General features: G+C 35.7%; 3 protein-coding genes and 2 long non-coding RNA genes across 10 annotated transcripts; 4 read left to right on the forward strand and 1 right to left on the reverse strand.

The window, feature by feature from the left end:
* LOC104716280 (adenylyl-sulfate kinase 2, chloroplastic) lies at window positions 543-2,582 on the forward strand. The gene is made up of 6 exons (XM_010433672.2): window positions 543-1,015; window positions 1,146-1,442; window positions 1,559-1,677; window positions 1,792-1,876; window positions 1,982-2,028; window positions 2,133-2,582. The coding sequence occupies exons 1-6, from the start codon at window positions 796-798 to the stop codon at window positions 2,232-2,234; spliced, it is 870 nt and encodes a 289-aa protein (XP_010431974.1). The 5' UTR covers window positions 543-795; the 3' UTR covers window positions 2,235-2,582.
* LOC104716281 (tryptophan N-monooxygenase 1) lies at window positions 6,824-9,630 on the forward strand. Of its 2 annotated transcripts, XM_010433673.2 has the most exons (3): window positions 6,824-7,891; window positions 8,338-8,601; window positions 8,991-9,630. In XM_010433673.2, exons 1-3 carry the CDS (start codon window positions 6,896-6,898, stop codon window positions 9,357-9,359), a joined length of 1,629 nt encoding a protein of 542 aa, XP_010431975.1. In that variant the 5' UTR covers window positions 6,824-6,895; the 3' UTR covers window positions 9,360-9,630. The 2 variants fall into 2 exon arrangements, with proteins under 2 accessions (XP_010431975.1, XP_019086033.1); XM_019230488.1 differs by lacking the exon at window positions 8,991-9,630 and having other exon boundaries at window positions 8,338-8,970.
* LOC104716282 lies at window positions 9,792-15,703 on the reverse strand. Of its 5 annotated transcripts, XR_756004.2 has the most exons (5): window positions 15,602-15,703; window positions 15,452-15,516; window positions 15,289-15,351; window positions 13,775-14,066; window positions 9,792-10,166 (listed from the first exon to the last, which is right to left on the reverse strand). It is a non-coding gene; the product is annotated as an uncharacterized LOC104716282 (long non-coding RNA). The 5 variants fall into 5 exon arrangements; XR_756002.2 differs by lacking the exon at window positions 13,775-14,066; XR_756005.2 differs by lacking the exon at window positions 13,775-14,066 and having other exon boundaries at window positions 9,792-10,182.
* On the forward strand, window positions 22,301-23,638 carry LOC104716283. The gene is made up of 3 exons (XR_002033701.1): window positions 22,301-22,392; window positions 22,534-23,245; window positions 23,329-23,638. It is a non-coding gene; the product is annotated as an uncharacterized LOC104716283 (long non-coding RNA).
* On the forward strand, window positions 24,497-27,662 carry LOC104719926 (receptor-like serine/threonine-protein kinase SD1-8). Its single transcript, XM_010437911.2, has 7 exons — window positions 24,497-25,802; window positions 25,893-26,001; window positions 26,061-26,292; window positions 26,418-26,628; window positions 26,720-26,960; window positions 27,066-27,216; window positions 27,300-27,662. The coding sequence occupies exons 1-7, from the start codon at window positions 24,515-24,517 to the stop codon at window positions 27,606-27,608; spliced, it is 2,541 nt and encodes an 846-aa protein (XP_010436213.2). The 5' UTR covers window positions 24,497-24,514; the 3' UTR covers window positions 27,609-27,662.

A 27,745-nucleotide genomic window follows, 5' to 3' on the forward strand; every position in this document is an offset into this window, starting at 1 on the left:
ATGTAAGACCCACATAACCATGAGGGAACCGCCTGCATTGACTGTCTGACTATTCAGAACAAGTTGCTCAAACAATTAGGAGAATTGAGACAAAAGACCAAAATAAAAAAAAATAAAAAAAAAAACTGCAGTAGGAAAGTGTGTAGTGTTGAATCTGATATTGACATCATCATTAACTTTCATATGTACAAAATCCAGTCGAGCATAATTATCTGAAGTTTTAAATTTAAAACAAATAAAACCATAAAGTATGATGCAAGTAAGATGATAAAATAGTATATATAGCTTATAAATCACATGGGACTCGGAATGGGGGCATATGTTGCTAGGTTGGTAGATGGAAAAAGACATACTACTATCGTTTTCCCAAAAGATTGGCCTTCAACAGTGACCCCATGCACACATACCAAAACCACTATATTTTCTTAACTACAAATATTCAATTTAAAAAAATTAAAACACTAGTAGCTAGTAATTTTTTTTCTTCCAATACTAGTAACTTAGTTCAACTGATTAGTATTATATATAAATATAAAAATAAGGGTTTCAATGATGGAATATGGTCATGTGTTTTTTGTGGAAGAACATATGACTCTCTACTTCTCACCTGTTTTCTTACTCACTCTCTTACTCTCTCTATATACTTTCATATAAATCCTTCTTTCTTACACATAAATTTATATCTACAAAGTTTTTTTTTTCTTTCTTTTTTTTGTTGTTGTGAAATTACGTAAAAACAGCCACACACCCACCACCACCACATTCGTCTGCAAATTTCTTGATCGTCGGATTCAAATGGAAGGATTAGCTATCAGAGCATCGCGACCATCAGTTTTCTGTTCTCTTCCAGGTCTCGACGGCGATTCTCAGCGAAAACGACCTCCAAGTGACGTTTTCCTCAAGCTTCCGGCGGAGAACCGAAAAATAGTAGCCAACTCTGCTTCTTTTCATCCAATCTCCGCCGTTAACGTCTCTGCTCAAGCTTCCCTCACCGCCGATTTTCCCGCCCTTTCAGGTTCTCCATCTTCCTCTCTCTCTCTCTGTTTCGTCATAACAGATCGTTCAGTTTAAATATATATATATATATATATATATATATATAAAAAAGCTGACCACTTTTTTCTACTATATGTGTTTGGGCGCAGAAACGAATCTTAAAGAGAGGAGAGTTAACGGAAAAGAGAAGGCAGAGAACATCGTATGGCACGAGAGTTCGATCTGCAGATGCGACCGACAACAACTTCTTCAACAAAAGGGTTGTGTCATTTGGATCACTGGTCTCAGCGGTTCAGGGAAAAGCACTATTGCTTGTGCACTAAGTAAAGCCTTGTTTGAAAGAGGCAAACTCACTTACACACTCGACGGCGACAATGTCCGTCACGGCCTTAACCGGGACCTCACTTTCAAATCTGAGCACCGTACCGAAAACATAAGACGAATTGGTACACGATACGTTGTATATTAAAACGATTTTTAACGTTATATATATATGGTTTATATATATTGTGGAAACTTAATTATGTTCAAACTCAATATGGTTATAATGTATATATATCAGGTGAGGTGGCTAAGTTGTTTGCTGACGTTGGCGTCATTTGTATAGCAAGTTTGATTTCTCCGTATCGGAGAGACAGAGACGCGTGCCGGTCCTTGTTACCTGAGGGCGATTTCGTCGAGGTACGCTATATACCGTTTGACTAGCTACTTTTATATAGTCCTATCCGATGATTTTACTTCTGTAAGTATATTGCATATTGATAATTATTACGAAAACTTTAAATTGTACTTTAGGTGTTCATGGACGTTCCTCTTCCTGTATGCGAGTCAAGAGACCCAAAGGGGTTGTACAAGCTTGCACGTGCCGGAAAAATCAAAGGTACTACATATATATATGTTAGACACAGTTTGGATTAGTATTAAAAAGTACAAAAAAAAGGTTAGTATTAAAAAGATACATAACTGTGGAGTTTTCTTGAACCAGGCTTCACTGGAATCGACGACCCTTACGAGGCACCACTGAATTGCGAGGTTCGTCATTTATATGTATTCAGTATACAATTAATGTAACTGAAGATTTTGGAACGTAAATTTGTATTATAAATATTTATGTATGTTTCTGTAATTTCTTACAGGTAGTACTGAAACACACAGGAGAAGACAGTTCGTGTTCGCCACGTCAGATGGCTGAGAACATCATCTCTTACCTGCAAAACAAAGGTTACCTTGAGGGATAAGTCAAAAGTCGGAAAAGAATATCAAAATAGAGAACCCAATTTGTCGAATATAATTAGAGATATATATGGCCGAATGAAGCTGAAGGATTGCTAGCTCTCCCTGCTGGTTCGATATATCAGAAGCTTGAGGCGTGATACAATGTCGTACGTCTCGCTTCGTCACACTATCATTTGTTCCCCGAATTGTACCTCGGAATTAGCCAAACGTCGGAATATTTAATAAGATAGATTTTTCTTCTTATTACCACTAAGAGTTTAATTATTTTTTCCCTCTTCTACTTATCATTAAGATTTAAAAGTTTAATTTGCTCTAATGATATCGACTGTGTTTTATAATTATAATGTGTATCGACAAAATGCATTTCGTTGTATTTAATTTATAATATTTCATAGATATAAATATTAGTGAATATTAGTGAAAAACCACGTACGGTTTATTACTGAATATGATCAATTGAAAACGCGTAATAAACTATATATAGAATAAGGTATAATAACATAGATGAATCATAATTAAGCCAGCCCAGAACTGAAAAGCCCTACAACGCACCCAGCAAAAAAAAAGTCAGAAACCCATCTCTCAAAATTGTGAAGTGAAAATCCAAAATTAAAGAGGCGTCAAGCATTCACTCAAGATATAGATGAACAGAGTAGAAGATTAATTTTGTCGCTTGATTGATACTTGAAACTACGTACAGTTAAAAAACATATATGATTTATGGATTCCGCGGTGGTTTTGTAGAGAAGGTATATACTGAGTGAATCTGTTTGAAAACTTAGGTTTTCTGAAAACCAATAATCTTTGTTCTAATTTACACACAAAAAAAAGGATGGTCTTGGTTAAAATACAATTTTTTTTTTTGTAAATGAAGGTATATATTGAGTGAATCTGTTTGAATTTTTTTGTAAATGATGGTCTTGGCTATCCTTTTTTTTTTGGTTAAAATAGTTGATAGGTTTAATAATATAAATAATATTACAACTATATCTAATAATCACATAAATATAATGAACCTATCTACGTACAGCTTTTAAAATTTAACTCTTAATCAAAAAAATGTTTATTCTAAAAGTATATATTATGTAATTTGTGAAATTTGACAGGTGAGAATTGGCGGATGGAGCACGTTTTATTTGTTTCATGCATACATATACAAAAATATAACTACCTTGGTTGGCATGACTATATGACATTAACAAAAAAAATAAACTAATAATTTAAATTAGCTATAGTCATTAAAGTGGGTATGGTGGCACTCTCCGAGTGATAGTTTGGTTTCACCGTAAGACTTCCACATGACACCCAAAAAAATATTGCAGGATAAAGTATTGGATCGAAGTTTAGAATCGGAAAATCCCAAAGAAATTTATGGAAATAATTATTGCAATCCCTAGAATATCGTGCTCGGATCTAAAGTATTTCCAAGTACACTATAATAATTCCTCTTGCAGTTTTATTTTGTCTTTGATAAAAAAAATCCCGATGAAGTTAGACTTTCATTCAAAGTCGTGGAAGACAACCAAATATTTCGTCAAGAGGTCACGCTAGAGACTCGAGAGTATTAAACTCTTTTTCTTTTCCATAATATGATTTACAGTATGATCTGAATAGTCAATACTTTAGCTCTGAGTACCAAACTTGACCTGTTAAATTACCAAAATATTTGTAATTTTAAGAAAAATATTCTATACAATATAAAAATAATACTAGATAATAGATGATTCAATATATTGAACATGACCTACAACGTCATTATTGAATTCTATTGCTCTAGTCTTGCTAACAACTATTAACTGAAAATTTCAACATCTTCAAATGCATGATAACGGGTCCATTATAAATTATTATTTCAATTACTTTTTTTTCTTCATGTTCCTATATATTATCTCAAATCTAAAGGTTACGGTTTTCACTAAGTGTCATTATGAACGTATATACTCTCTTGGTCTTTTTATATGATCGTTTAAACAAATACACACTAATTAATGACTAATTAATAGGATATTATAAGAAAGATTTTATAATACCTAGCTAGCTATTGTGACGCTTCTCACATGTATTAATTTGTGGTAAAATAATTTGAATTTGGAATTTTTGACTGAAAATTATATCAATAAATATAAGAGCTAAAAAAGTTATTTGATGCTACTTTTTGCATAAATTTGTAACAATATTATCTATTTTAAAACAAGATCTAAAAGATCATCGATCGAGAGAAAAGAGTATTTCCTGAATGAAACAAATTCATCGATCATCGATCTAAAAGGTCATAGTTCTAAGGTTTTACGTGTCAGATACATAAGAAACAAATTCAGCTGAACAGCCTGAACATGCACATAATTTTATTTTCCGATACAGAATTTTTTTTTTTTTTTTTGTTAATCCAGGTATCCCAACGCTCTCCGATAGAGCAAGAGTCCACGTATTAGCTATCGGATACCCGATAGAGCAAGGGTCCACGTGTTAGCTATCAGATCGCTTGGACTAGCCACGTGGGTGGCCAAATGGCACTCCATGTGTCGGTTCCTGGAACGCTGCAGCCCGCATGTGAATTCCATAGTGGTTGGGACTCGAATTCATGATGGCGGATATCTCAGCTGAGGGTCCTTTACCACTAGAGCTAGAAACTCCGGTTACCTCAGCCGAGGGTCCTTTACCACCGGGGCTCGATACAGAATTAATTTAGCGATTGACTACGTACTCGGAAATTAATTTGCTTCAATTACTCCTCTATTGTTTAAGGTAACCTATGAAAGAAGCAGATATTATAGACCACGTGTACTGTCTCGAATAATTATCTTGATCTTTTTTTGAGAAAAAAGTAATTATCTTGATCTCAAACCGTTAAACGTATACGTACCAACTTTAGATTTTAAACTTTGCGTCGAGAGACCGATCTATGTAAAAAAATATGAAACTACCATTATTTCATGCATGCTGATGCGTGTATACATAATATACTGTATAAACCAAAAATGTTTGATTTGTTAAAACGAAGAAGAATGCGAAAACAGGTTAAATTTTTGAGCACCTTTAAAAAAAAAGGAAAAAGACAAGCAAATATTAAATCAAAGACTTTTACATTAATCATTAATCTATTTTCTTGGTGAACTTCATTTTTTTGTTTTTTTGCTAGTGTAAAATGAAATGACGCCAAATATGTGTTCTCCTTAATTGCTTTAAATTTAGAAAAAAAAAAAAAAAAGAGGAATTGACTGAAGACTTCGTCTCGGTCATATTATCGGCAACGGCAGATCTAAAACGGCGTCGCAACATGGAAACCCAAGCCTTGATTTGTATATATTGACTATATATATAAGTAGTAGTCAGTAACTTTGACTCTTCCCTCTCAACCGGGTTTCAATTTCCACGAGGGTTTTTGGCAGGTGAACTCTTACGCAGGAAAATAAACATATTCCCTAGATATTATTTTTATTGATTATTCTCCCTTCTTAATAATCAACTTCTTTACAATTTCAATATATTATTTTATTTATCAGTGAATATATACATCAAGAGGTTATATAGAACTATGCAAGTCATTTCCCTGAAAAGGAAACAAGCTAAATAAACATGACGACACTTGGTTTCGGTTCAGCAAAATACATCTAAGAATTTAATCAGAATTTGCATATATATGTGAAATTTACATGACTAACATACATTAACAAAATGAATGCATCATGCAGTACTTCTAGGATCAAACTATTATCAAGGTCGCATATATTAGCCAGTGTCTAGCCATTCCGTTGATGTGTAAAACAACCGATTTTAAATTGACAAAAGTTTAATACATGTTTTTACGTACGTAAAGTTAAAGATTGTTAAAAATAGGTTCCGACCGCTACAAGATTAACTTTGTCAAAACATTTTTAGACTGGAGGCTTTGTTTATCCTAAATGATATCTGTCACTAGCTACGATAAATCAGACATCAAATGTTATCGCACATATGTATATTAAGTGATATAATCGAAATATTAGAATACACTTAAACAAGGGTAACTCTTTTTTTTTCCAAGGACAGGGATCGGAAACTCGGAATACACAATACAATTTTGCATATTTCGTTACATTTTTTTTTTTTTTTTTTTAAAAGGTTAAGATTTTTTNCGTTACACTTGCACATGTATGGTGGTTTTCTCACCAAAGATGAATGTTAATTTTTTCATATATATTTTTATATAATGATCACCAGTACTATGTAAACTAGATCTAGTTAAGACTGTTTGTTCGGCTGGTTTTGAAGTGCATATATAACACGAGGAATTTTGGCAGGTCACCAACAAAACATTTTGAAACTCCCATCCCAAATAGAAATTAATAAAAAAATAATATCTAATAATGATAATAGGGATAGATACTTTGAAACATTAGAATAGTAATGAAAAAAATGTTCAACAATGGTGGTGGAACTCAAGATGGACCCGACCCAAACACACCCTCCGACACTTTCCTCACTCCTTCCTTTTTTAGTCCTTTCCACGCATTAGGATAGTATGGTCATTTTACATAAACCAACGACCACTTTGAGTGTATATATAAAAGGAAGATGAAGTTCCTCTCTCGATCCATGCAGAGCTAAACAAGCAATACAACAAACATTTGAGTACTCTTCTTCTTCTCTCGCTCTCTCTTCTCTTCTTTACACACAATTAAACATGAACACTTTTACCTCAAACTCTTCGGAACTCATCACTCCCACTACAACCGAAACATCTTCGTTTAGCACCTTGTATCTCCTCACAACACTTCAAGCCTTTGTGGCTATCATCTTAGTGATGCTACTCAAGAAACTGACGACGGACCCGAGCAAAAAGAAACCGTCTCTCCCGCCGGGTCCAACCGGATGGCCGATCATCGGAATGATTCCGGCGATGCTAAAGAGCCGTCCCGTTTTCCGGTGGCTCCACAGCATCATGAAGCAGCTCAATACCGAGATAGCATGCGTGAGGTTGGGAAACACTCACGTGATCACCGTCACGTGCCCTAAGATAGCACGTGAGATGCTCAAGCAACAAGACGCTCTCTTCGCCTCGAGGCCTTTAACTTACGCTCAGAAGATCCTCTCCAACGGCTACAAAACCTGCGTGATCACTCCCTTCGGTGACCAGTTCAAGAAAATGAGGAAAGTTGTGATGACGGAACTCGTTTGCCCAGCGAGACACAGGTGGCTCCATCAGAAGAGATCAGAAGAAAACGATCATTTGACCGCTTGGGTATACAACATGGTTAAGAACTCGGGCTCTGTCGACTTCCGGTTCATGACTAGGCATTACTGTGGAAACGCAATCAAGAAGCTTATGTTCGGGACAAGAACGTTCTCTAAGAACACTGCACCTGACGGCGGGCCGACCGTGGAAGATGTAGAGCACATGGAAGCTATGTTTGAAGCATTAGGGTTTACGTTTGCTTTTTGCATCTCTGATTACCTACCCATGCTCACTGGACTTGATCTTAACGGTCACGAGAAGATTATGAGAGAGTCGAGTGCGATTATGGACAAGTATCATGACCCAATCATCGACGAGAGGATCAAGATGTGGAGAGAAGGAAAGAGAACTCAGATCGAAGATTTTCTTGATATTTTCATCTCTATCAAGGACGAACAAGGCAACCCATTGCTTACCGCCGATGAAATCAAACCCACCATTAAGGTAACTATTAATTACCCTCCTTACATGCATGCATGCTTTCATAACTAAGATAAGGTTTCAATCGTAAAAAATACCCAAAGAACAATTTTTGTTAAATTGAGAAAACATATTTATCAAATTTACCCATTTGTTCATACATATATTATAAGATAAATTTATAGAGTTTTGTAAACTAACAAATTATAGAAGAAAACCAAAATTTAATACATAGCTGGTAGTAAAAGTTGATTGTATGTTAAATATTTGCTATTTCTTTTTTTGTTTGTCTCTTTCGGTAAAAAAAAAGATATTAGCAACTTTTGTTTTTTCTTTTCTTTTTATATATGCAACTTGTGATTTCTTTTGTTTTATGGATGATTGGTATTAGTAATTGATATGAACAAAAAATATACTAGCTAAAAAATCCCAAATTAATAAATTAAAAAAAAATTGTTTATGATGAATAGGAACTTGTAATGGCGGCGCCAGACAATCCATCAAACGCTGTGGAATGGGCCATGGCGGAGATGGTAAACAAACCGGAGATTCTCCGTAAAGCAATGGAAGAGATCGACAGAGTGGTCGGAAAAGAAAGACTCGTTCAAGAATCCGACATCCCAAAACTAAACTACGTCAAAGCTATCCTCCGTGAAGCATTCCGTCTCCATCCCGTCGCGGCCTTTAACCTCCCACACGTGGCACTTGCCGACACAACCGTCGCCGGATATCACATCCCTAAAGGAAGCCAAGTCCTTCTTAGCCGATATGGGCTAGGCCGTAACCCGAAAGTTTGGGCCGACCCACTTAGCTTTAAACCGGAGAGACATCTCAACGAATGCTCCGAAGTCACTTTGACTGAGAACGATCTTCGGTTTATCTCGTTTAGTACCGGAAAAAGAGGTTGCGCTGCTCCGGCGCTAGGTTCGGCGTTGACCACGATGATGCTCGCGAGGCTTCTTCAAGGTTTCACATGGAAGCTACCCAAGAATGAGACTCGTGTCGAGCTGATGGAGTCTAGTCATGATATGTTTCTGGCTAAACCGTTGGTTATGGTCGGTCAGCCGAGATTGCCGGAGCATCTCTACCCGACGGTCAAGTGAGATGAGAANCCGGATATCACATCCCTAAAGGAAGCCAAGTCCTTCTTAGCCGATATGGGCTAGGCCGTAACCCGAAAGTTTGGGCCGACCCACTTAGCTTTAAACCGGAGAGACATCTCAACGAATGCTCCGAAGTCACTTTGACTGAGAACGATCTTCGGTTTATCTCGTTTAGTACCGGAAAAAGAGGTTGCGCTGCTCCGGCGCTAGGTACGGCGTTGACCACGATGATGCTCGCGAGACTTCTTCAAGGTTTCACATGGAAGCTACCCAAGAATGAGACGCGTGTCGAGCTGATGGAGTCTAGTCATGATATGTTTCTGGCTAAACCGTTGGTTATGGTCGGTCAGCCGAGATTGCCGGAGAATCTCTACCCGACGGTCAAGTGAGATGAGAACGACGCCGTATATATACATATATGTTTTTCATGAAATTTTTATATAATCTCTTGTATCGTATAACGGCCAACCCAAGTTTGGTCAAAATCCCGGTTACCAAAAGATAATGGGGTAATTTGTGAACAAACTTGGGATAATGGTCTTGGTTCTTTTGGGAACACTTGAATTGTGTCTCCTATTCTCTTCTTTTGTTATTTTCAATTAAAAAAAAACTTTTTATTACTATTTAAATAAGAATATTTTAGTAAACTTTATACTACAAAAAAATGAAAGGTCTAAAAGGGTTTCAAGTTTTTTTTTTTTTTCTTTTTTCTTTCTTATGTTTCATATTTCCAGCACATACAAAACTGTTTATTCATAGCTCTAAACCAGTAATTTTTGTCTAACAGATAATGGAACTATTTAAAAGGATAGGTTTTAAAATAATATCTTGAAATGAGAACCAATTTATTGAGAACTATTTTCTTTTCCAACGATTTTTTCTAAGGCTAATCAAATGTTTTTTAAAATAATCAATATAATTAAATTAAACCATAGATTTTGAAAGCATCCAATTTTAACTAATTAAAGGCTCATCAAGAGCAGGGTTCAGGAAACGTAAAAGGTTCACAGTATCTTTCTTTGGCAGTAACTCTACACTTTTCGAATTTATAGCTATTTCGATCTTCACCCTGGCAAAGTCGTAGCCTCGTAGGCACAGTTGGTCTCCACCTCCGACACGACATGTCCCAGGCGGCGTATTCATTCGTACAGGAGAACACCGCGGATGTGGTCGATAACCCTCTATCTTTGGTATTCCTGAAATATTGACACCCTTTTGCTAAAATTAATAGTAGTTCTTTTTTAGTCAGGTCTTAACTACTAAAATACTCCATGCTATTTGATGAACATAACCACAAATGAATTGGGGTTGGATTGTTTAAGTCGATTGTGTTTGGCCGCACTTGCATTAAAACTTAAAAGTGATAGAAAAATAATAATAATAACAAAAAAAAAAACCAACAAGTATTCATATTTTGAAAAATAAAATATCTTGTAGTAATCTTCATATATAAATATCTCATGATGCAAGTTACCTGTCGAAATTAACAAAAAGATCATCACGACCATAGTGATGAAGAGGCTAACAAGTTTCACAGTCTTAGCCATTATATTTTGTCTATCTTTAAAAATAAAAATAAAATTGTCCGTCTTAATATCTCTTTTCTTGTCTTTGTAAACTTTTGATATGATGTTTTTATGTATGTAGCCATCGGACTGTTACTATATATAAAAAAAAGGGGAAAATGTAATAAACATCCCCAACTTTTAAAGTTGGGACGTTTTAATCACTAACTTTCATAATATTTTATAATGTCATTTTAATCACTAACTTTTTGTTGACTTGACAATAAAATAGCAAAGTTTTGTTGACCACGTCGTTTTAGGCACGACGTTTATTAAATCTCTAACTTTAGAAAGAAAATCCAAAATTCTCTCTATAATACTAAAATCTCTTATGCAATTTCTCGGTTCCGATGAGTTAAAGTTCAATCTTTGACACATGGTTGCGTCAGTGAGTGTGGTGTGCCATCAATGGTGTAGAGAGAATTTGGGGTTTTCTTTCTAAGGTTATGGATTTGTGAAATTGGAATCGATTTGGAGATTTAGATTCTTCAGTTTGGTAAACGATGTTGTTTTTGGCATTAAAAACATGGTCGTTTATGCAAAATGGTAGCAGATAACATATAATTTACTCTGTTTTTGAGATCTTAAACAGAGAATAAACATCGTGACTAAAACGGCGATGTCTATTTTATGGCTAAGTCAACAAAAAGTTTGTGATTAAAACTTTCCAAATTTGAAAGTTGGAGATTTTTATGACATTTTTCCCTATAAAAAAAAGACTTTATCATTTCTATTTTAGAAAAGAGACTAAAAAAGTAGTCCGAAAAAACGTACGTCAAATCGAACTGTTTCGACAAAAGAATACAAATCTGAAGAGTGATGACCTCGTATTTCCGCCATTCTTTGGCTATATTAAATTACAAAGATATAGGGTCTGATTGGTAACGTAGCCAAAGCTGTAAGCTGAAGCTATAAGATGTTACGAAATAGTGCAAAGCTGTAAGAAAGAGCTTTACATGAAAGTTGTACAAAAAAGCTGAGAATAAAGCTTTTAATAAAGTTTTTGGTGAAGTTTTTGTGATTGGTAAAAATTCAAAGCTGTACTATTTGTAATACTTTGTGTGTGTTTACCAATCAGTACCATAATCTTCTTCAATACTTTATGATTTGTATCTAAAAGGAAAAAAAAAAACATAATTTCTAATTGATTAAGTACAGATAATTATGTAACTGCTTTATTTTAAATTTTTCCTTAAAACCGACTACGGTTAGAGCCAGAAGTACTTTACTTTCCATTTTTTTCTTCAGACTTTACGTCCCATTTACAATTAGAGGATGGCCAACTTGATAATGTGTATTAGGGCTGGGCATTCGGGTAACCCGTTCGGGTTTGGGTATTACCCATTCGGGTTCGGGTAAACGGGTTTAGAAAAATAGAGCCCATTGGGTATTTTTAGATATATGGGTTCGGTTCGGTTTGGGTACTATCGGGTTCGGGTCGGTTTGGATTACAAATTTTAGAACCCGATTAGTACCCGAACTACCGGGTACCCGAAAAAATATAATTAAATTTAGTTAAATTTTGACTTACATAACAAAATATTTTAGATATTTTGATTATTTTTGATATTTAGGTATAAAACTAAATGAAATATTCAAAATTATGATTATAATTTTGGGGTAATTGCATTATATTAATGATAAATATTATAAATATGTTTATATGTTCGGGTTTAATGGGTACCCAAACAGGTACTGGGTATTACCCGATCCTAACCCGAACTTACGGGTATTAGAAAATAGAACCCAATAGGGTTTTAAAGACAAACCCGTACCCAACCCAAACCCTGTTTTTCGGGTCGGGTTCCGGATTGGGTATTCGGGTATGGTTTTTATGCCCAGGCCTAATGTGTATAGCGGATAAAAAAGATTTGTAAGCATAATACATATTTGTTCCAGTTTTATATCCATCTGTTCTTAAATATATATTATAGTAATGATTAATGACTTAATGAGACTAATTAACATAATTAACATGTAAAATATAACTAAAATGTCTTAAAAAGTTAAAAGGGATTTTGAGATTTAATTTGACATTGTGACCAATCACGAAAACATATCAATATTATATAGATGATTTGGTTTTCTTAAAATTGATTTTTTCTTCTTTTTCTCTACATGGAAGGATGGCCACGCATGGAGCACAAGACTAGCATAAGTGTGTTAAAAATTAAAGGGTGAACTAAGGAACCTTGCATTAAGAATTAAAGTCTGAACGAACTAACATATGTTGTGTCTGAGATAATTAAATTCACACGTAGATATTTTATTTAAAATAATAAAAAAACATATGTTTTTTTTTGTTAAAGAAAAGAACATATGTTATGTCGGAGTATGTGAGAGATTTAAAGATAATTCAGCCAAAAAAACCCAAACTTTTCAAAATTTACCAAAAAAATACGAATTTATGGACTAACCAAATAAACACTCAACTTTTATTGACTTTGGAATATAATAACAAACTTTATTTAAAAAAAAAACTACATTAGCAAGGTTCGAACTTGGGTTCTGGGCATGCATGAGAAAGGATTTTACCACTGAACGAGTGGCAATTTTCAAACTTCAACGTAATATAGTAGTATTTAATATATGAAAACACGGAATTAAAAGAAGAAAAAAATCAGACTTTATCCACTTTACCAAAATCAGACCTTGCCGACGTCGAGAGAAGAAGACTTTGGCGTAGAGCAAGCATATCGATTTTTTTTTTTCTTTTCAACCTTCAATTCATAGATTTTAACAGATCACGTTGTTTCTCATTTTAATCTACTCGATTGATTTTTCTATTGAAACTAATTTCTTTCGATTTGTACTCTTTGCCAGATTTGGGGATTTTTCTCTCGATTTTGTTAGTTTCGTAGATTGCAGGTATTTTCTTTAATTCCGTGTACACATATAAAATCATGTACATTACATTAATTTTTGAAAGTTGCCACTAGTTCAGTGGTAAAATTCTTTATTTTGCATTCCCAGAACCCGAGTTCGAAGTTTAATGATGTAGTTTTTTTTTAAAATAAGAATTTCAAAACGTACGTGTTGTTCATGACGTTAAAATTTTCCAAAAGTCAACAAAAGTTGAGTCCATAAATTCGTGTTTTTTTGGTAAATTTTGAAAATTTTGGTTTTTTTTTTTTTTGCTGAATTCTCGATATTTAAATTAACATATGTTATGTCTGAGATGTTTAATTCACACGTAGATATATTATAAAAGTGCATCAGCCAAGAGACGAAAAGTCAACCTCAACTCGGGGCTCCGTTCTGAATTGGTAGCAGAGATTCGACATAACCGTTGATATTGTCCGAGGGCTTGTATATCTCCACCAAGCTTCTCGGTTTAGGATCATTCACTTAAATCTAAAACCGGGAAATATATTGCTGGACAAAGACATGACTCCAAAGATGGCAAAGATGCTTGGAGGGGATGAGACTGAAGCTCATGTGACGAATTTGAGTGGAACATTGTGAAAAATGATATTTGGAATCACAAGATCGATTGGTGAGTGACAGTGTCGATTCTTGAATTTTGGTGGTCTAAAGCATAGAAAAATAATTTTGTTTATTATATAAAATTAATATTTTTTTCACATTTATATATTTTAAAAACATGGAAAAATGTAATAACAATCTAAAATTTAATTTTTCTAATTTTTACTATAGGAAATACTCAGGTAGACATCAATGCTAATCAAAAGTAGTTGGTAATAATGTATTATTATAATAAAATAAAGATTAAGGAGAAGAAGTAATTTATATGTTCTTGTATTAAATTTTAGTTTTTTTGAATATTATAATATCTTGTAGTCAAGTTAATTAATTTTTTTGTACATTTTAATGTTAGAAACAGAAATTAAACCAAAAAGTAAGAAATAAAAAGCAAAAGAAGAAGAAAAAAAAACTGTAAACAAACCAGCAAAATTGAAGGCTTGAACTTATGACTTCTCACATAATTGCATGACACAGACACAACAGACCTGCCTAATTTCACAAATTTATATCACTAAAACTTTACTATATGATTTGGCCTAAAGCAGCTGTTTTGAGTGCTTTAGGGGTGGGCCGGCACTGGTGAGTGAGATATTAATGCTCAATATTTTAGTTTTTTCATCTAATGCTCTGTTTTGGGTTTCCGGTGATGATATAAAAAATGGTTATTATTCTCCAAAACTGCCAATCTTAATTAATTAGAAATATTGCAAAAATGTAAATTAATCATACAGTATAAAGTAAGATATATATATATATGACACATAGGCTCCGAATGGTAAAAACAGTTCAAGCGTTGCAGATCGTGCAGATCATGCAGTTCATGCTGAACAAGTGCAGATCATGCACATCGTGCAGATCATGCTGGAAAAGTGCAGATCATGCTGATTGAGCAATCCAAATTATATGCTTGAATGGTAAAAGCAGATCAAACAGTGTAAATCATATATTAAACTATAAAGTATTTAAATGATTATCTAATAGTAATTATTGAGCTCATTGCAACTTTTTTAATCTATAATAAAAATAATTATCTATCTTTAAATCTGAGTAAATGAAGATTTATGTATATAAATTTTTATAAACATGTATCTATATTTAAGCACCACCATATATATATATATATATATACATATATAAAATCAGCATTCTCATTACATAATTGGTTGAAAAATAAGACAGTTTATAGTAACTATTATATAACATAAATAGAACTACTAACATATTATATAGCATAAATATATTTATTTATGAAATAAAAAATACATACCTTTCAACAAAAGAATATGGAAACAAGAGGTGATAGGTAGAATCTTTGATTGTCTTTTGAATTCTGTCCAAAAAAAAAATTTGATGTTACAACAAATATTATAGAGCATAAATAGAACTAGTAACATATTATAAGCATATATTTATGAAATAAAAATACAGACCTTTCAACAAAAAAATGTAGAAACAACAGGTGATAGAGTAGAAGCTTTAATTATTTTTTTGAATTCTGTAAAAAAAAAAAATAGATGTTACAATAAATAAAAAAATAAAAAAAAAATAAAAAAATGTGTTTATTTATTTAAAAAAAATACCTTTGGTGGAGAGAAGATGAATGGAAATAGAATTGATAGGAATTTGAAATATTTGTTTGTGTTGGTTGTATTTTTTTTTTGTTCAAAATTTTGTGTTGGTTGTAAAAGTGAGCAATGATGTGTTATATAGAGAGTAAATGAGATGAATNTGTGGGCAAAAATTTGGATTTGTCGATGGACAGCTTCAAAAATGCTGTGGGCGAATTAATTAGTAGTTCTCCTGCATTTATAGCTAAAAGACAAAAAAAATTAAATTGTGGACAGATAAACTGCATTAGTTTTAAAAAGAAAGAAAATTGTTGAATGGTGCTTTTATGACAAGAGAACTGTAGGTGTGGGTCCACTATACTTTATGTGCCACTCCATTCAAAGCCATAGTTAAATAATTTGTGAAGAAAATGATTGGCCATAGAACCCAACAAATAGTAATGAGTAATCAACATAGCAATTCTTTCATCATTCATTCAATAATCAAATAGTATTATTAGTTATTCAATCAATTTTACAAAGCATATTTTAAATTCTAGGTGGAAATACGTTTCTATAACCGGTGCACTCGCATATCTTTGTTGGGCCTTTTCCAGAACATCTTCCGACCACCCAACGTTCAAATTGACAAGTTTTAGTGCATAATGAGTCGCCATGTGGTGCACTGCATGTCTTAGATGTTTGAGTCTTGCTTCGTGATATGAAACATGCTTTTGGAATTCTTTTTGGGTCGGGTTTGAAGCTAGTTGCTGAGTTAAGAATTCTTTTTGGATTAGGCTCGAAGCTAGTTGCTAAATAAATTTCAAAAAGAACCATTCATTTAAAAAAAATTGTTAGTTAATTTTTGGTTTAGATTGTTTAATCAAAATTCAAAACTCAAATGTAGACAAAAAATTAAAATAAAATAAAAATATCGAAATCCAAGATTCATATATTAAAATGTTTATTACCTGTTGAAATCAATACGATGATGATTGTTGTAGATATGGTGTAACTCCGATCGTAACATACGGTAAACTTGGATAATGATTGAAACTTGCACAAGAGCACTTTCCTTAAAGAGTATTTCAACTCTTTTCTCAAGCCTAGGGTGACACGAAATCCCTTGTAGGATATGACAATCAAAGTTTCTCTCTTGTTCTAGGCTAATATTCAAGAGAAACAAATAGAGATTTTGTGTGTTGTTTTTGTGTTTTGTCACCAAAGTTTTTCTCAAACTTTGATTTTTGTGAATCTGATTTTTCTTTCTCGGTATCTCTGCTTCTTCTTACTCTCGATTTCTTCCTCTGTTTTTGATGTGGAGAAACAAAGTATATATATAATGTTCGATCGTTCCATCGTACGTTTGCAACCGTACAATGAACCAATGTAACCATTCACCAAAAGACCAAAAGTTGTGATGGTTAGTGAAATAACCTTTGATTAACAACTTAAATCACCAACATTCCTCCCCCATTTAAGTTTAATCTTTGATTCACAAAATCACACACTTAAACCAAACTCATGCATAAATGTAAATATCGTAACGATTGAATTTACATCTTAGTTATATTACACATTCCAAATACCCGAGAATTAGGATGTCCAATGAATTGAATCCTTTCAACTCATTTGGGTACATGAAGATAATACACACACGTATTTCTTCACTAGTCTAAGTCTTTATACTTGACACTATTATAAGCCATGTGTCCCTATCCATTCATGAGCATATAGGAAGCTAAGTCCAAGCTTCTTGATGCGGCTCCACTTCTTACTCATATAGGTAAATCTTTTAATCTTGCACCTGCAAATGCAATTTTTCAAAAGATCTATTAAGAAGAGAACTTCAACCTAATCCTTTCTTGCAGGTTCAAGCACTTACTTTGGGATGATACAACAAGTGCTTCAATCTTTAATTGTAAGCTTTCCACATTCTGTAACGTTGTATTAGAGGGGAATTGGGTATCCCACAATTAAAAATTTTCAAATGGACTTTAAACCCATCCCTCTAGCCAACTTGATCACCAAGTCTCTAGCTAACCCTTTAGTCAAGTGATCAGCTAGATTTTGCTCAGACCGAACAAACTGTATGGTAATTGCCCCATGAGTGATCAGCTCACGTATCATGCTATGTCTAACACCCAGGTGTCGTGACTTACCATTATACACTTGGCTATAATCTCTAGCCAAAGTGGCTTTACTATCACAATGTATACAAATTGGTGATACCGGTCTCGGCCACAATGGAATCTCATAGACTAAGTTTCTTAGCCAATCTGCCTCTTTGCTGGCAGCCGCTAACGCTATGAACTCCGATTCCATGGTCAAACTTGTAACACAAGTTTGTTTTCTAGAAGCCCAAGAGATGGCACCTCCTCCAAGCAAGAACACCCAACCACTTGTAGAAGAGTTACTTTCTACGATGGAGTTCCAACTTGCATCGGAATATCCTTCTAAGACCAAAGGAAATCCGACATAAGACAAACCATAATTTATGGTTCCTTTCAAGAACTTAAGCACTCTTCTTATAGCTTGCCAATGGTGAGTACTAGGGTTACTAGTATATCTACTCAGCTTTCCTACCGCATAAGCTATATCTGGTCTAGTACTTGTCATGGCATACATAAAACAGCCAATAAGTTGTGAGTACTCGAGTTGTGAAATCGCTTTTCCCGTATGAGGCATAAGCTTCACACTCGCATCCATGGGAGTGCTCACAGGAGAAAATTTCTCATAACTGAACCTTTTTAGAACCTTTTCAATGTAATGAGATTGAGATAAACATAGGCTTTTGTTCTCACGCTTGATTCGAATTCCAAGAATCACATCCGCCTCCCCCATGTCTTTCATGGCAAAATTTGATGACAAGAACTCTTTTGCAAGTTCTACTTGTCTTAAGTTGGTACCAAAGATCAACATGTCATCAACATGTCATCAACATATAAGCAAATGATTACTCCATTACCGGAATCATCAAATTTGCTATATAAGCACTTGTCTGCTTGATTCAACTTGAATCCATTTGATAAGATAGCCTCATCAAATCTTTTATGCCACTGTTTAGGTGTTTGCTTCAGCCCATACAATGACTTTATTAACTTACACACCTTTTGCTCATTCCCGGGCATAACAAACCCTTCTGGTTGCTTCATATAGACTTCTTCTACGCTGTTTTAACATCCATTTGGTGGATCACAAGATCATTAATAGCAGCCAAAGCAATTAATAATCTTATAGAAGATATTCTAGCAACGAAGCATAAGTATCGAAATAATCGATACCTTCCTTTTGTCTAAAGCCTTGGATAACCAATCTAGCTTTAAACTTGTCAATTGTTCCATCGACTTTCATCTTCTTTTTGAAGATCCACTTGCAGCCTAAAGGCTTGCAACCAGGTGGGAGATCGGTTAGGATCCATGTATTATTCTCTACGATGGAGTCTATTTCATCGTTCACCACTTCTTTCCAAAACGCAACGTCTATAGACCGCATAACCTCATTAAACGTTCTAGGGTCCTCATCAACATGATAACAATATAAATATTGATATTCAACCTCATCTCTTGATCCCTCAACTAAATAAAGCTGAAAATCAGGCCCGAAAGATTTTTCAATTCTTCCTCGCTTGCTCTTGCGGAGCATAGGTGACGTGTTAGAAGGAATGAGTATGTCATCTCCTTCCTTTGTTCCACTTGAACTAGGAACCAGGTCCTTTGGTCTAGGTATTGATGAGAAACGAGTCTCATCAAATATTGCATCTCTTGACTCAATCACGGTGTTAACCGATATAGAATCATTAGGTTCTATGTCATAGAACCTATAAGCTTTGGAATGCTCAGCATATCCAATGAAGATGCAATCAATACCTCTTTCTCCCAAAGTTTTAATCTTTGGTTGGGGTAGTCTAACAACCGCTCTACAGCCCCAAACTCGAAGATAATTCATGTTTGGTTTCTTTTTGTACCAAAGCTCATATGGGGTAATCTTGTTCCTTTTGTTAGGAACCCTATTTAATAAATAGCAAGCCGCTAACATGGCTTCACCCCAAAATCCGTCACTTATTCCCGAGTAAGATAACATGGAATTAACCATTTCTTTTAGGACTCTATTTTTCCTCTCAGATACACCATTTTGTTGTGGTGTATATGGAGCTGTAGTCTCGTGTATAATTCCCACAGACTGAAAATAAACAGGATCATAATACTCTCCACCTCTATCAGTGCGTAACTTCTTAATCAAGTCACTATGTTGTAATTCAACCTCATTTTTATAAACCTTGAATTTATCTAGGGCTTCATATGAGCGGTTGACTCGTTGCCCATATGAAGTATGGAACCATCTTGAACTAGTTCATAAGTCTTGAACCAGCCACGATCATTGCAAACATGTGTAGTTGCACCCGAGTCAATCCACCACGTCACTCCATCATCCTGCATATGAAATGCCTCAGAAATGTTTGATACATAATACACATGTGAATGTGAATCATTTACAAGATTCTGACCTTGGTCCTTAGACCCTTGCCCTGAATGGTTTTGTCCCATTCTATTCTTATCCTTTGCAGCTCGACAATCACGTCTAAAGTGACCCGGCTTGTTACAAAACCAACAAACGCTCTTAAGCTTTTTGTTAGGTCCACCGTAAGTGTTGTCATTAAAGGGACGCTTCTTCCCCTTATTCTTCATCTTAGAACCCCCACCTTCCTCCATCATATTGATTGAAGAAGGTTCAGCCTCTTTGGGTTTTCCACCCTCTTGCACCCTTAGAGATTCCTCTATGCGCAAATGGCTACCAAGTTGTACAAGAGACAACTCTTCCTTTTTGTGTTTTAACATGCGCCTAAAATCCTTCCATGAAGGCGGCAACTTGTCGATGATACTCGACACCGAGATGGATTCATCCATCTTCATGTTGTGTTGAGCGAATTGCCCTAGGATGCGAAGCAATTCATTGTATTGCTCCATAACAGGCCTTGAATCAGACATCTTGTAATTATTAAAATTACTAACAAGGAACTTCTTACTAGAAGCATCCTCAGCCAGGTACTTTGATTCCAACGCATCCCACAGTTCCTTTACGGATTCGACATTTTGATAAACATCAAAGAGAGGATCAGACATATCGTAAGAATGTGGCCACGACATATGTAGTCATCATTCTCCCACTTAAGCTGCTTCCTTGTCTCCTCCACAAAATCCTTCTCTGCAGCCTCTGTCACGGTAGGCATTGGCATGCTTAGAACATGTACCACATTGAGTGTGGTGAGAAGAAAATGCATCTTCTTCTGCCATCTTCGAAAGTCCACTCCTTCGAACTTGTCCAACTTGCCAAACTTTGAAGTCATCTCACGCACCGATGCACTCGTCATAATTCACCAGAAAATACTCTTTAAGAATGTTATAGATACGATGTAACTCCGTTCGTAACGTACGGTGAACTTGGATAATGATTGAAACGTGCACAAGAGCACTTTCCTTAAAGAGTATTTCGACCCTTCTCTCAAGCCTAGAGTTACACAAATTCACTTGTAGGATATGACAATCAAAGTTTCTCTCTTGTTTTAGGCTAAGATTCAAGAGAAACAAATAGTGATTTTGTGTGTTGTTTTTGTGTTTTGTCACCAAAGTTTTTCTCAAACTTTGATTTTTGTGAATCTGATTTTTCTCTCTCGGTATCTCTGCTTCTCCTTACTCTCGATTTCTTCCTCTGTTTTTGATGTGGAGAAACAGAGTATATATAATGTTCGATCGTTCCATCGTATGTTTGCAACCGTACAATGAACCAATGTAACCATTCACCAAAAGACCAAAAGTTGTGATGGTTAGTGAAATAACCGTTGGTTCACCATGTTAATTGAATCAGCAATAACCGAACACCATAACCGGTTCATCACATCTAATAACCTAAGAGAGATGTTGTTGCTTGTCCTGCGGAATTATGTATATTTGGAAAACGGAAAGAGAGAGAGAGGTTTGTGTTATCTTTTTGCCAGATCCGAGATGCATACTTGTAAGCCTGCGAGGTCGGGTCGGTTACTTCGGGTATTCGGTTATTTGAAAACTGTGTTGAAAATAACTAAAGTAAATTTCGGTTCGGTTAATTCGGTTATTAATTAATTTGTTGAACTGAACCGAAAAATTTTGTTGTTTATTAAAAGAGCTGTCGAAAAAAAAAAAGTTTGGGCCAGGTCTAGTAAAAACAAACAAAAATATGTGTTTTAACCTGAACTTCAACTTTTTACAAATCCTAAAATCCGCCGATACAAAACTCAGAATCTCAGCAGCTCCGGCGAAAGACGAGAAGGAAGATGAAGATCTCGGTTACCTGAACGGGTACTCGAACCGAACAGAAAATCTCTGATAACCGATCAAATTAACATAGTTTCCGATCGGTTAAACTCTCCTTATCTTTTTTTTTTTTGGACAAAAGGCTTTTTCATTAATAGATTAAAGGTCGCTTACAATACTTCGAAGAGAGCCTTTTTGCAAGGGCATCTGCTTCTTGGTTTTCCTTTCTTGGGTTAAACTTAAAAGAGATTTTACTGAAATTAAACGATAGAATGAGGATATCTTGGAGAATCTCGTGGAGCTCTGTCGATGGCTGCTCCGAGTTGATGGCTTCGATTACCTGTTTGGAATCTGAAGCGATTAAAAAGGTTTGTGATCGCCAGATCTGTGCAGCAAAGTCGCAATGGAAGAAGAGGAGTTTCATTACCTCCGCAGAACGGGAAAGTCGCTGTGGAATTTATTCCTCTGGTTCTTAGCAAGTCCCCCACTGGCAATGCTCCTCTCATTCGTTTCCAGAGGAAAACTTGATTTTCGGTGAGCTTTTTGTATTCCAAATTTCCTTTGTCCATTTGAATTCTCGGGTCTCCGCTGGGGTTGCTTCCTGCTCTACTCTAGGTTCTGCTTTTAGTCCTTCATAGTATCCCGACTTGACAGTGTAGATACCTGTTTTTGTAGGAAGCCAAGCATAGGAGTCTTCTGCCCCCATGGAGCTGATTTTAATCTGTAGGATTTCCTCTTCCAATTCAGGTAAGTTTAGTAGAATTTTCTCCCTGTCCCAGTCTCGTGATGCAGGGGAAATGAGTTGATCAACCGTATGTAAGTGACTCGTTTCAGGAGGAGGGCCCATAGGTTGTTTGGGTGTGTTGATTGAGAGCCAGGGATCGTTCCAGATGCTTGTTGTTCTCCTGTTACCTATCACTTTTCCCATCTTGGTCTTTAGGAGATCCCTCCCTATGCAGATACCACGCCACCCATGGGACGTGGAGGAGGGGACTTTGCTTTCCATAAATGGAGTCGAGTGACAATATTTGCCTAACAGAGTTTTTGCCAGGAGGCAATCCGGTTTTCTTAGGATTCTCCAGCTTAGCTTTGCTCTTTATCTAAGGATAGAATATGGTACTATTACCACATAGTGCTCTTAATCGCTTCTTTGATAGTTTGTGGGGACCTTCGTGGTTTGATTTAATGTTGTGAGTTTTGGTTCATTGGTTTTGAAGGAAACACATCAGTGCACGGGTGGATTTACATGGGAATTGGGTAGGGCACGTGTCGTACCCATGCTACTAATTATATAAACTAACTCTCTAATAGTAATATAGTACTATTGTTCAGTTTGTTCTTATATTGGGTGAGGAGTTCAATACTGGTCCAAGATTCAAGATCCAAGGTCACACCTAATTCACAACAACCATAACTCTAATAATTCAATCCAGAAGACAAAAATTACTAACATAATCGACTTCCTTGCAGTGCCTGATGGTGTTAATCACACCGATCTTATAAGCCCAGCAATTGAGAGTGAGAGAGGAACAATTGCTCGGTGGAGATATATAGGACCAGCGATGGCGATGAACTTGCTCTTCTTTAATTATCTCTTTCTCCGATCCACTAATACCATATATTTCTTTTATATATGGCCGTGAATGCTCCCACGGAACTCGAAGCCATTAGTTATTCAAAAATATTTCATGTGAGCCGGCGCACAGAATTACTGGGCCACAAGTTCAGACATTTTTTTGGGCTGTTGTAAATTATTTGAAGGGGAAAAATGAGAAAAAATTAAGAAAATGTATCACAAGGAATCGAACCTGTGCCTGTTAAGACTATGGAGTAGGAAACAAACCACTAGGACAAAGACACTTTTCTTGGAAAAAAGGCCGATTATATGCCTATATAATTATCGGCCGCAAGCAGATGAAGCATCTGCTTGTGTCCAGCGCCGGCTTGTAGTAATTTAAATTCCAGGTGCCATCACATAGGCTGCACGCTCATATCTTTGTTGCGCTTCTCCAAATCATTTTCCATGTTTGTAATCTTCGCTACGACAAACTTTTTGGCATTATGAGTCTCTATTTTGTGGACCACATGTTTTACTGTATGTTGTGTGACTTGTGTGGCTGAGATATTATATTCATATGTCGAAGTTTTTTACTTTTTATTATATTTTATTTTTAAGTAATATAATGTTATGTATGAGATATTAAACTCACACGTAGATAAAATTAACATATGTTATGTCGGAGATATTAAATTCACACGTAATTTTTTTTTTAATTATTTTTAAAGTAACAACATATGTTATGTTTGAGATATTAAATTCATACGTAGAAATTTTATTTTATTTTCAAATTTTAACATATGCCATTTCTGAAATATTAAATTCACACGTATAGATTTTTTTTTTTTTTTTAAATATTGATAGAACATATGTTATGTCTGAGATATTTATTAAATTCACACGTAAATAGTTTTATAAACGTGTATTCGCCAAGCTAAGTGACGAAAAGTCAACCTCAACCACGTATATGGACCCGTCTGCTACTTAAAGTTATTTAACAGAGAGTTTTTCTTCTTCGTATGAGTTTAAATTAGCATGATCAACAAATATCCGAAAAAAAAATAGAAGCAAAGAAAAACAAATAAAAAAATTGCGACGATGATGAAGAGGAGGAGTGTACCTCACGGCAACGCATTCTTGTATTTCATACAACTTTTCTCGTTGATCCCTTCCATTGCAAGCTACGATTCTACATTGTCACAAGCTAGAGTACTACTACCTATGAGGATCACAGAGAAAGAGACCATAGTGTCCCCTGGAGATGGATTCGAGCTTGGTTTCTTCAAACCTGAAACGAGATTTCAAGAAAGAGATCGTTGGTATCTCGGAATATGGTATAAGAGATTTGCGAAGAGAGTCGTATGGGTTGCCAACAGAGACAACCCTCTCTCCAGTCCTATCGGAAGCCTCCAAGTCGCGAATAGTAATATTGTCCTCCTCGATCGATCTGGCGGGGTTGCGTGGACGACGAATCTGACAAGCAATCTGTCCGAAGACCAACCCTTGTACGCTGAGCTGTTCCACAACGGTAATTTCGTGCTAAGATACCCCTCGAACAATTATCCATATCCGTGGCAGAGCTTTGATTTCCCGACGGATACTCTACTCCCTGGAATGAAGTTAGGCTGGGACCGCAGAACGAACATCACCAGAACACTACGGTCCTGGAAGAGCTTAGATGACCCGGCAAGTGGAAGTTACGTTTACAAGATTGAGATTTCCAAGCTTTCGCAGGGTCTTCTATTCAATGATGACATGCAAGAATTAGAATACCGTTCGGGCCCGAGCTACAGAAAACTAGTCAACATAACAGAGACTGACGACGAAATCACCCACAGTTTGGGTATCAGTACAGCAAATTTCAGCTCAATCTCGCTATTGAGAATGGAGTACTCTGGTACATTGCAGCTGTGGGAGTGGACAGGAGAATGGAATATTGTACAGGCTTTCCCAACGGATCTCTGTGATCCTTACGATGTGTGTGGGAAAAACAGCTACTATAATATTGTCAACAACAGAGAGATAGGTTGTGACTGTATCCCAGGGTTCCACCAGGGTAATCGATGGAGCTTGAAAAACTGGAAATATAGATGTGTAAGGAAGTCTCAGATGAGTTGTGATCTCAAACTCAAACAGGAATTTATGCAGCTTAGGAAAATGAAGTTGCCAGAAACTACTGAAACGATTATTGTGGACACTACAATGGGGATAGAGGAATGTAGGGAAAGGTGTCTTACGAATTGTAATTGCACGGCGTTTGCTAATACGGACATGCGCAATGGTAGCCAGGGTTGTGTGACTTGGACCGGTGACTTGTTTGATCTTCGGAATTACAGCCGGGAGGGTCAAGATTTGTATGTCAAGCTAGCAGCTGTTGCTGATCTCGGTTAGTTCGGATCCAAAATCTCTATATAATTAAGTTTTGTTATTATCCTATTATCTTGGGATAAAATTTTGACAAGACTTGTTTGTTCAGGGGAAAAGAGAAAAGTGAATAAGAAAACGATCATTGGATTAACGGTAGGAGGATGTTTGTTACTTGTTTTAAGTTTCATCATTCTTTGTTTCTGGATGAGAAGAAAGAACCTTGCAGCTGCTAATGGTATTCTTATACATTAATTCTTTACTCTTTTTTTTTTTTTTTTCAATCTATCTATCTCTCTCTAACTATATTTGATATAACAATTAATGATGCGTTGATAATGGTTTTGTCAGAACTGAAACAAGTGTCACAAGAGACAAACCAAGATCGGATTATCAACACAGCCGAGGATTGGGGATCCAAACTCATGGAGTTTGACGCTATTGCCGCGGCAACCAACAACTTTTCGGATGATAACAAGCTTGGAAAAGGTGGTTTCGGTATCGTTTACAAGGTAATTTAAAATAATAATTAAAAGAGCACCCTGAATATAAATATATATATATATATATATATTGGCACGATCAGGTCTACTAAATAATGTTTTTACTTATAAATTAATTAATTACGAGGTAACAGGGACATTTAAGCCACGGGCAAGAGATCGCGGTGAAACGATTGACCAAAATGACACCAAAAGGAGTAGAGAGCTTCAACACTGAGATGAAGCTGATAGCAATGCTACAACACACAAACCTCATAAGACTTGTGGGGTTTTGCTCTAACAAAGACGAGAAAATCGTAGTATATGAGTATCTTCAAAACTCAAGCCTCGACACGTATCTCTTCGGTAAAGGGCCTTTGCTTTTTTAAAAAAAAAAAATTTAGAGTTGATCTCAATAATGTCACTGAAATATGATTTGATTGTGATTCTTTCGCAGATACAACCCGAGGCTCCGTTCTGAATTGGGAACAGAGATTCGACATCACTGTTGGTATTGTCCGAGGGCTCGTTTATCTCCACCAAGATTCTCGGTTTAGGATCATTCACTTAGATCTAAAACCGGGAAATATATTGCTGGACAAAGACATGACTCCAAAGATCTCGGACTTCGGAACGGCATGGATGCTTGGAGGAGGGGATGAGACTGAAGCTCATGTGACGAGTTTGAGTGGAACATAGTGAGAAATGATAATTTTTGAAAACACAAAGATCGATTGGTGAGTGAGATATATATAAATATTTATTTAATTCACTAACAACGGTTTACTAAATTTGTCAAGCAGCGGTTACGTTGCCCCAGAATTCAGAAACGACGGGACAATATCAGTGACATCGGATGTTTTCAGCTTCGGGGTCATGCTTCTTGAGATGATCAGTGGCAAGAAGAATCTCGATTTCTTTAATCTGAACGACGGAAACACTCTTCTCAACCACGTACGTATGTAATATAAGTTTTCTTATATTTGTTTTCTTTCTTTCTTTAAGATTTAAACTTTTTAATTATATATAAATGGCAGATATGGTATCACTGGAACGAAGGGAACGGGCTAGAGATCGTTGATCCGACAATCAAAGACTCATCATCCTCGTCCGTATTTCGATCACAACAAGTTTTGCGATGCATCCAGATCGGCTTGCTTTGTGTTCAATACCTACCAGAGGACAGGCCAACGATGTCTACGGTGGGTCTGATGCTCGCAAGGGAAACAGAGGCAATACCTCAGCCTAAATCACCGGTGGAGATTGGGTCTTCGTCCAGAGGAGGACTACAAGAGAGCATATCCGGAACAGTTCCTGAAACGACCATGACCATTGAGGGTCGCTAAATGGTAAAAGATGTATGAAATCCACTTATATTAAATTAGTTTCTGCTTTGTTCGTTTAAATATTTACACGTATCAGTTATCACACACAACATTTATTACTTTCTAATTGAATTTCTATGGATTGTGTCCACTTTTAT

The sequence above is a fragment of the Camelina sativa genome, chromosome 10, assembly GCF_000633955.1.
Source record: "Camelina sativa cultivar DH55 chromosome 10, Cs, whole genome shotgun sequence".
In the NCBI taxonomy this organism is placed as follows: Eukaryota; Viridiplantae; Streptophyta; class Magnoliopsida; order Brassicales; family Brassicaceae; genus Camelina; species Camelina sativa.

What these genes read in the sequence shown, in the direction of transcription:
- LOC104716280 (XM_010433672.2), top strand. Translation starts at nt 796, where the DNA reads ATGGAAGGATTAGCTATCAGAGCATCGCGACCATCAGTTTTCTGTTCT. An exon ending in CTGAGGGCGATTTCGTCGAG is followed by an intron (nt 1,678 to 1,791) that starts GTACGCTATATA and finishes ATTGTACTTTAG; the next exon opens with GTGTTCATGGACGTTCCTCT. An exon ending in ACGTGCCGGAAAAATCAAAG is followed by an intron (nt 1,877 to 1,981) that starts GTACTACATATA and finishes TTCTTGAACCAG; the next exon opens with GCTTCACTGGAATCGACGAC.
- LOC104719926 (XM_010437911.2), top strand. Translation starts at nt 24,515, where the DNA reads ATGATGAAGAGGAGGAGTGTACCTCACGGCAACGCATTCTTGTATTTC. An exon ending in TTCTGGATGAGAAGAAAGAA is followed by an intron (nt 26,002 to 26,060) that starts CCTTGCAGCTGC and finishes TTTTTTTTTTTT; the next exon opens with TCAATCTATCTATCTCTCTC. An exon ending in ACGAGTTTGAGTGGAACATA is followed by an intron (nt 26,961 to 27,065) that starts GTGAGAAATGAT and finishes TTTGTCAAGCAG; the next exon opens with CGGTTACGTTGCCCCAGAAT.
- LOC104716281 (XM_010433673.2), top strand. Translation starts at nt 6,896, where the DNA reads ATGAACACTTTTACCTCAAACTCTTCGGAACTCATCACTCCCACTACA. An exon ending in AAATCAAACCCACCATTAAG is followed by an intron (nt 7,892 to 8,337) that starts GTAACTATTAAT and finishes TATGATGAATAG; the next exon opens with GAACTTGTAATGGCGGCGCC.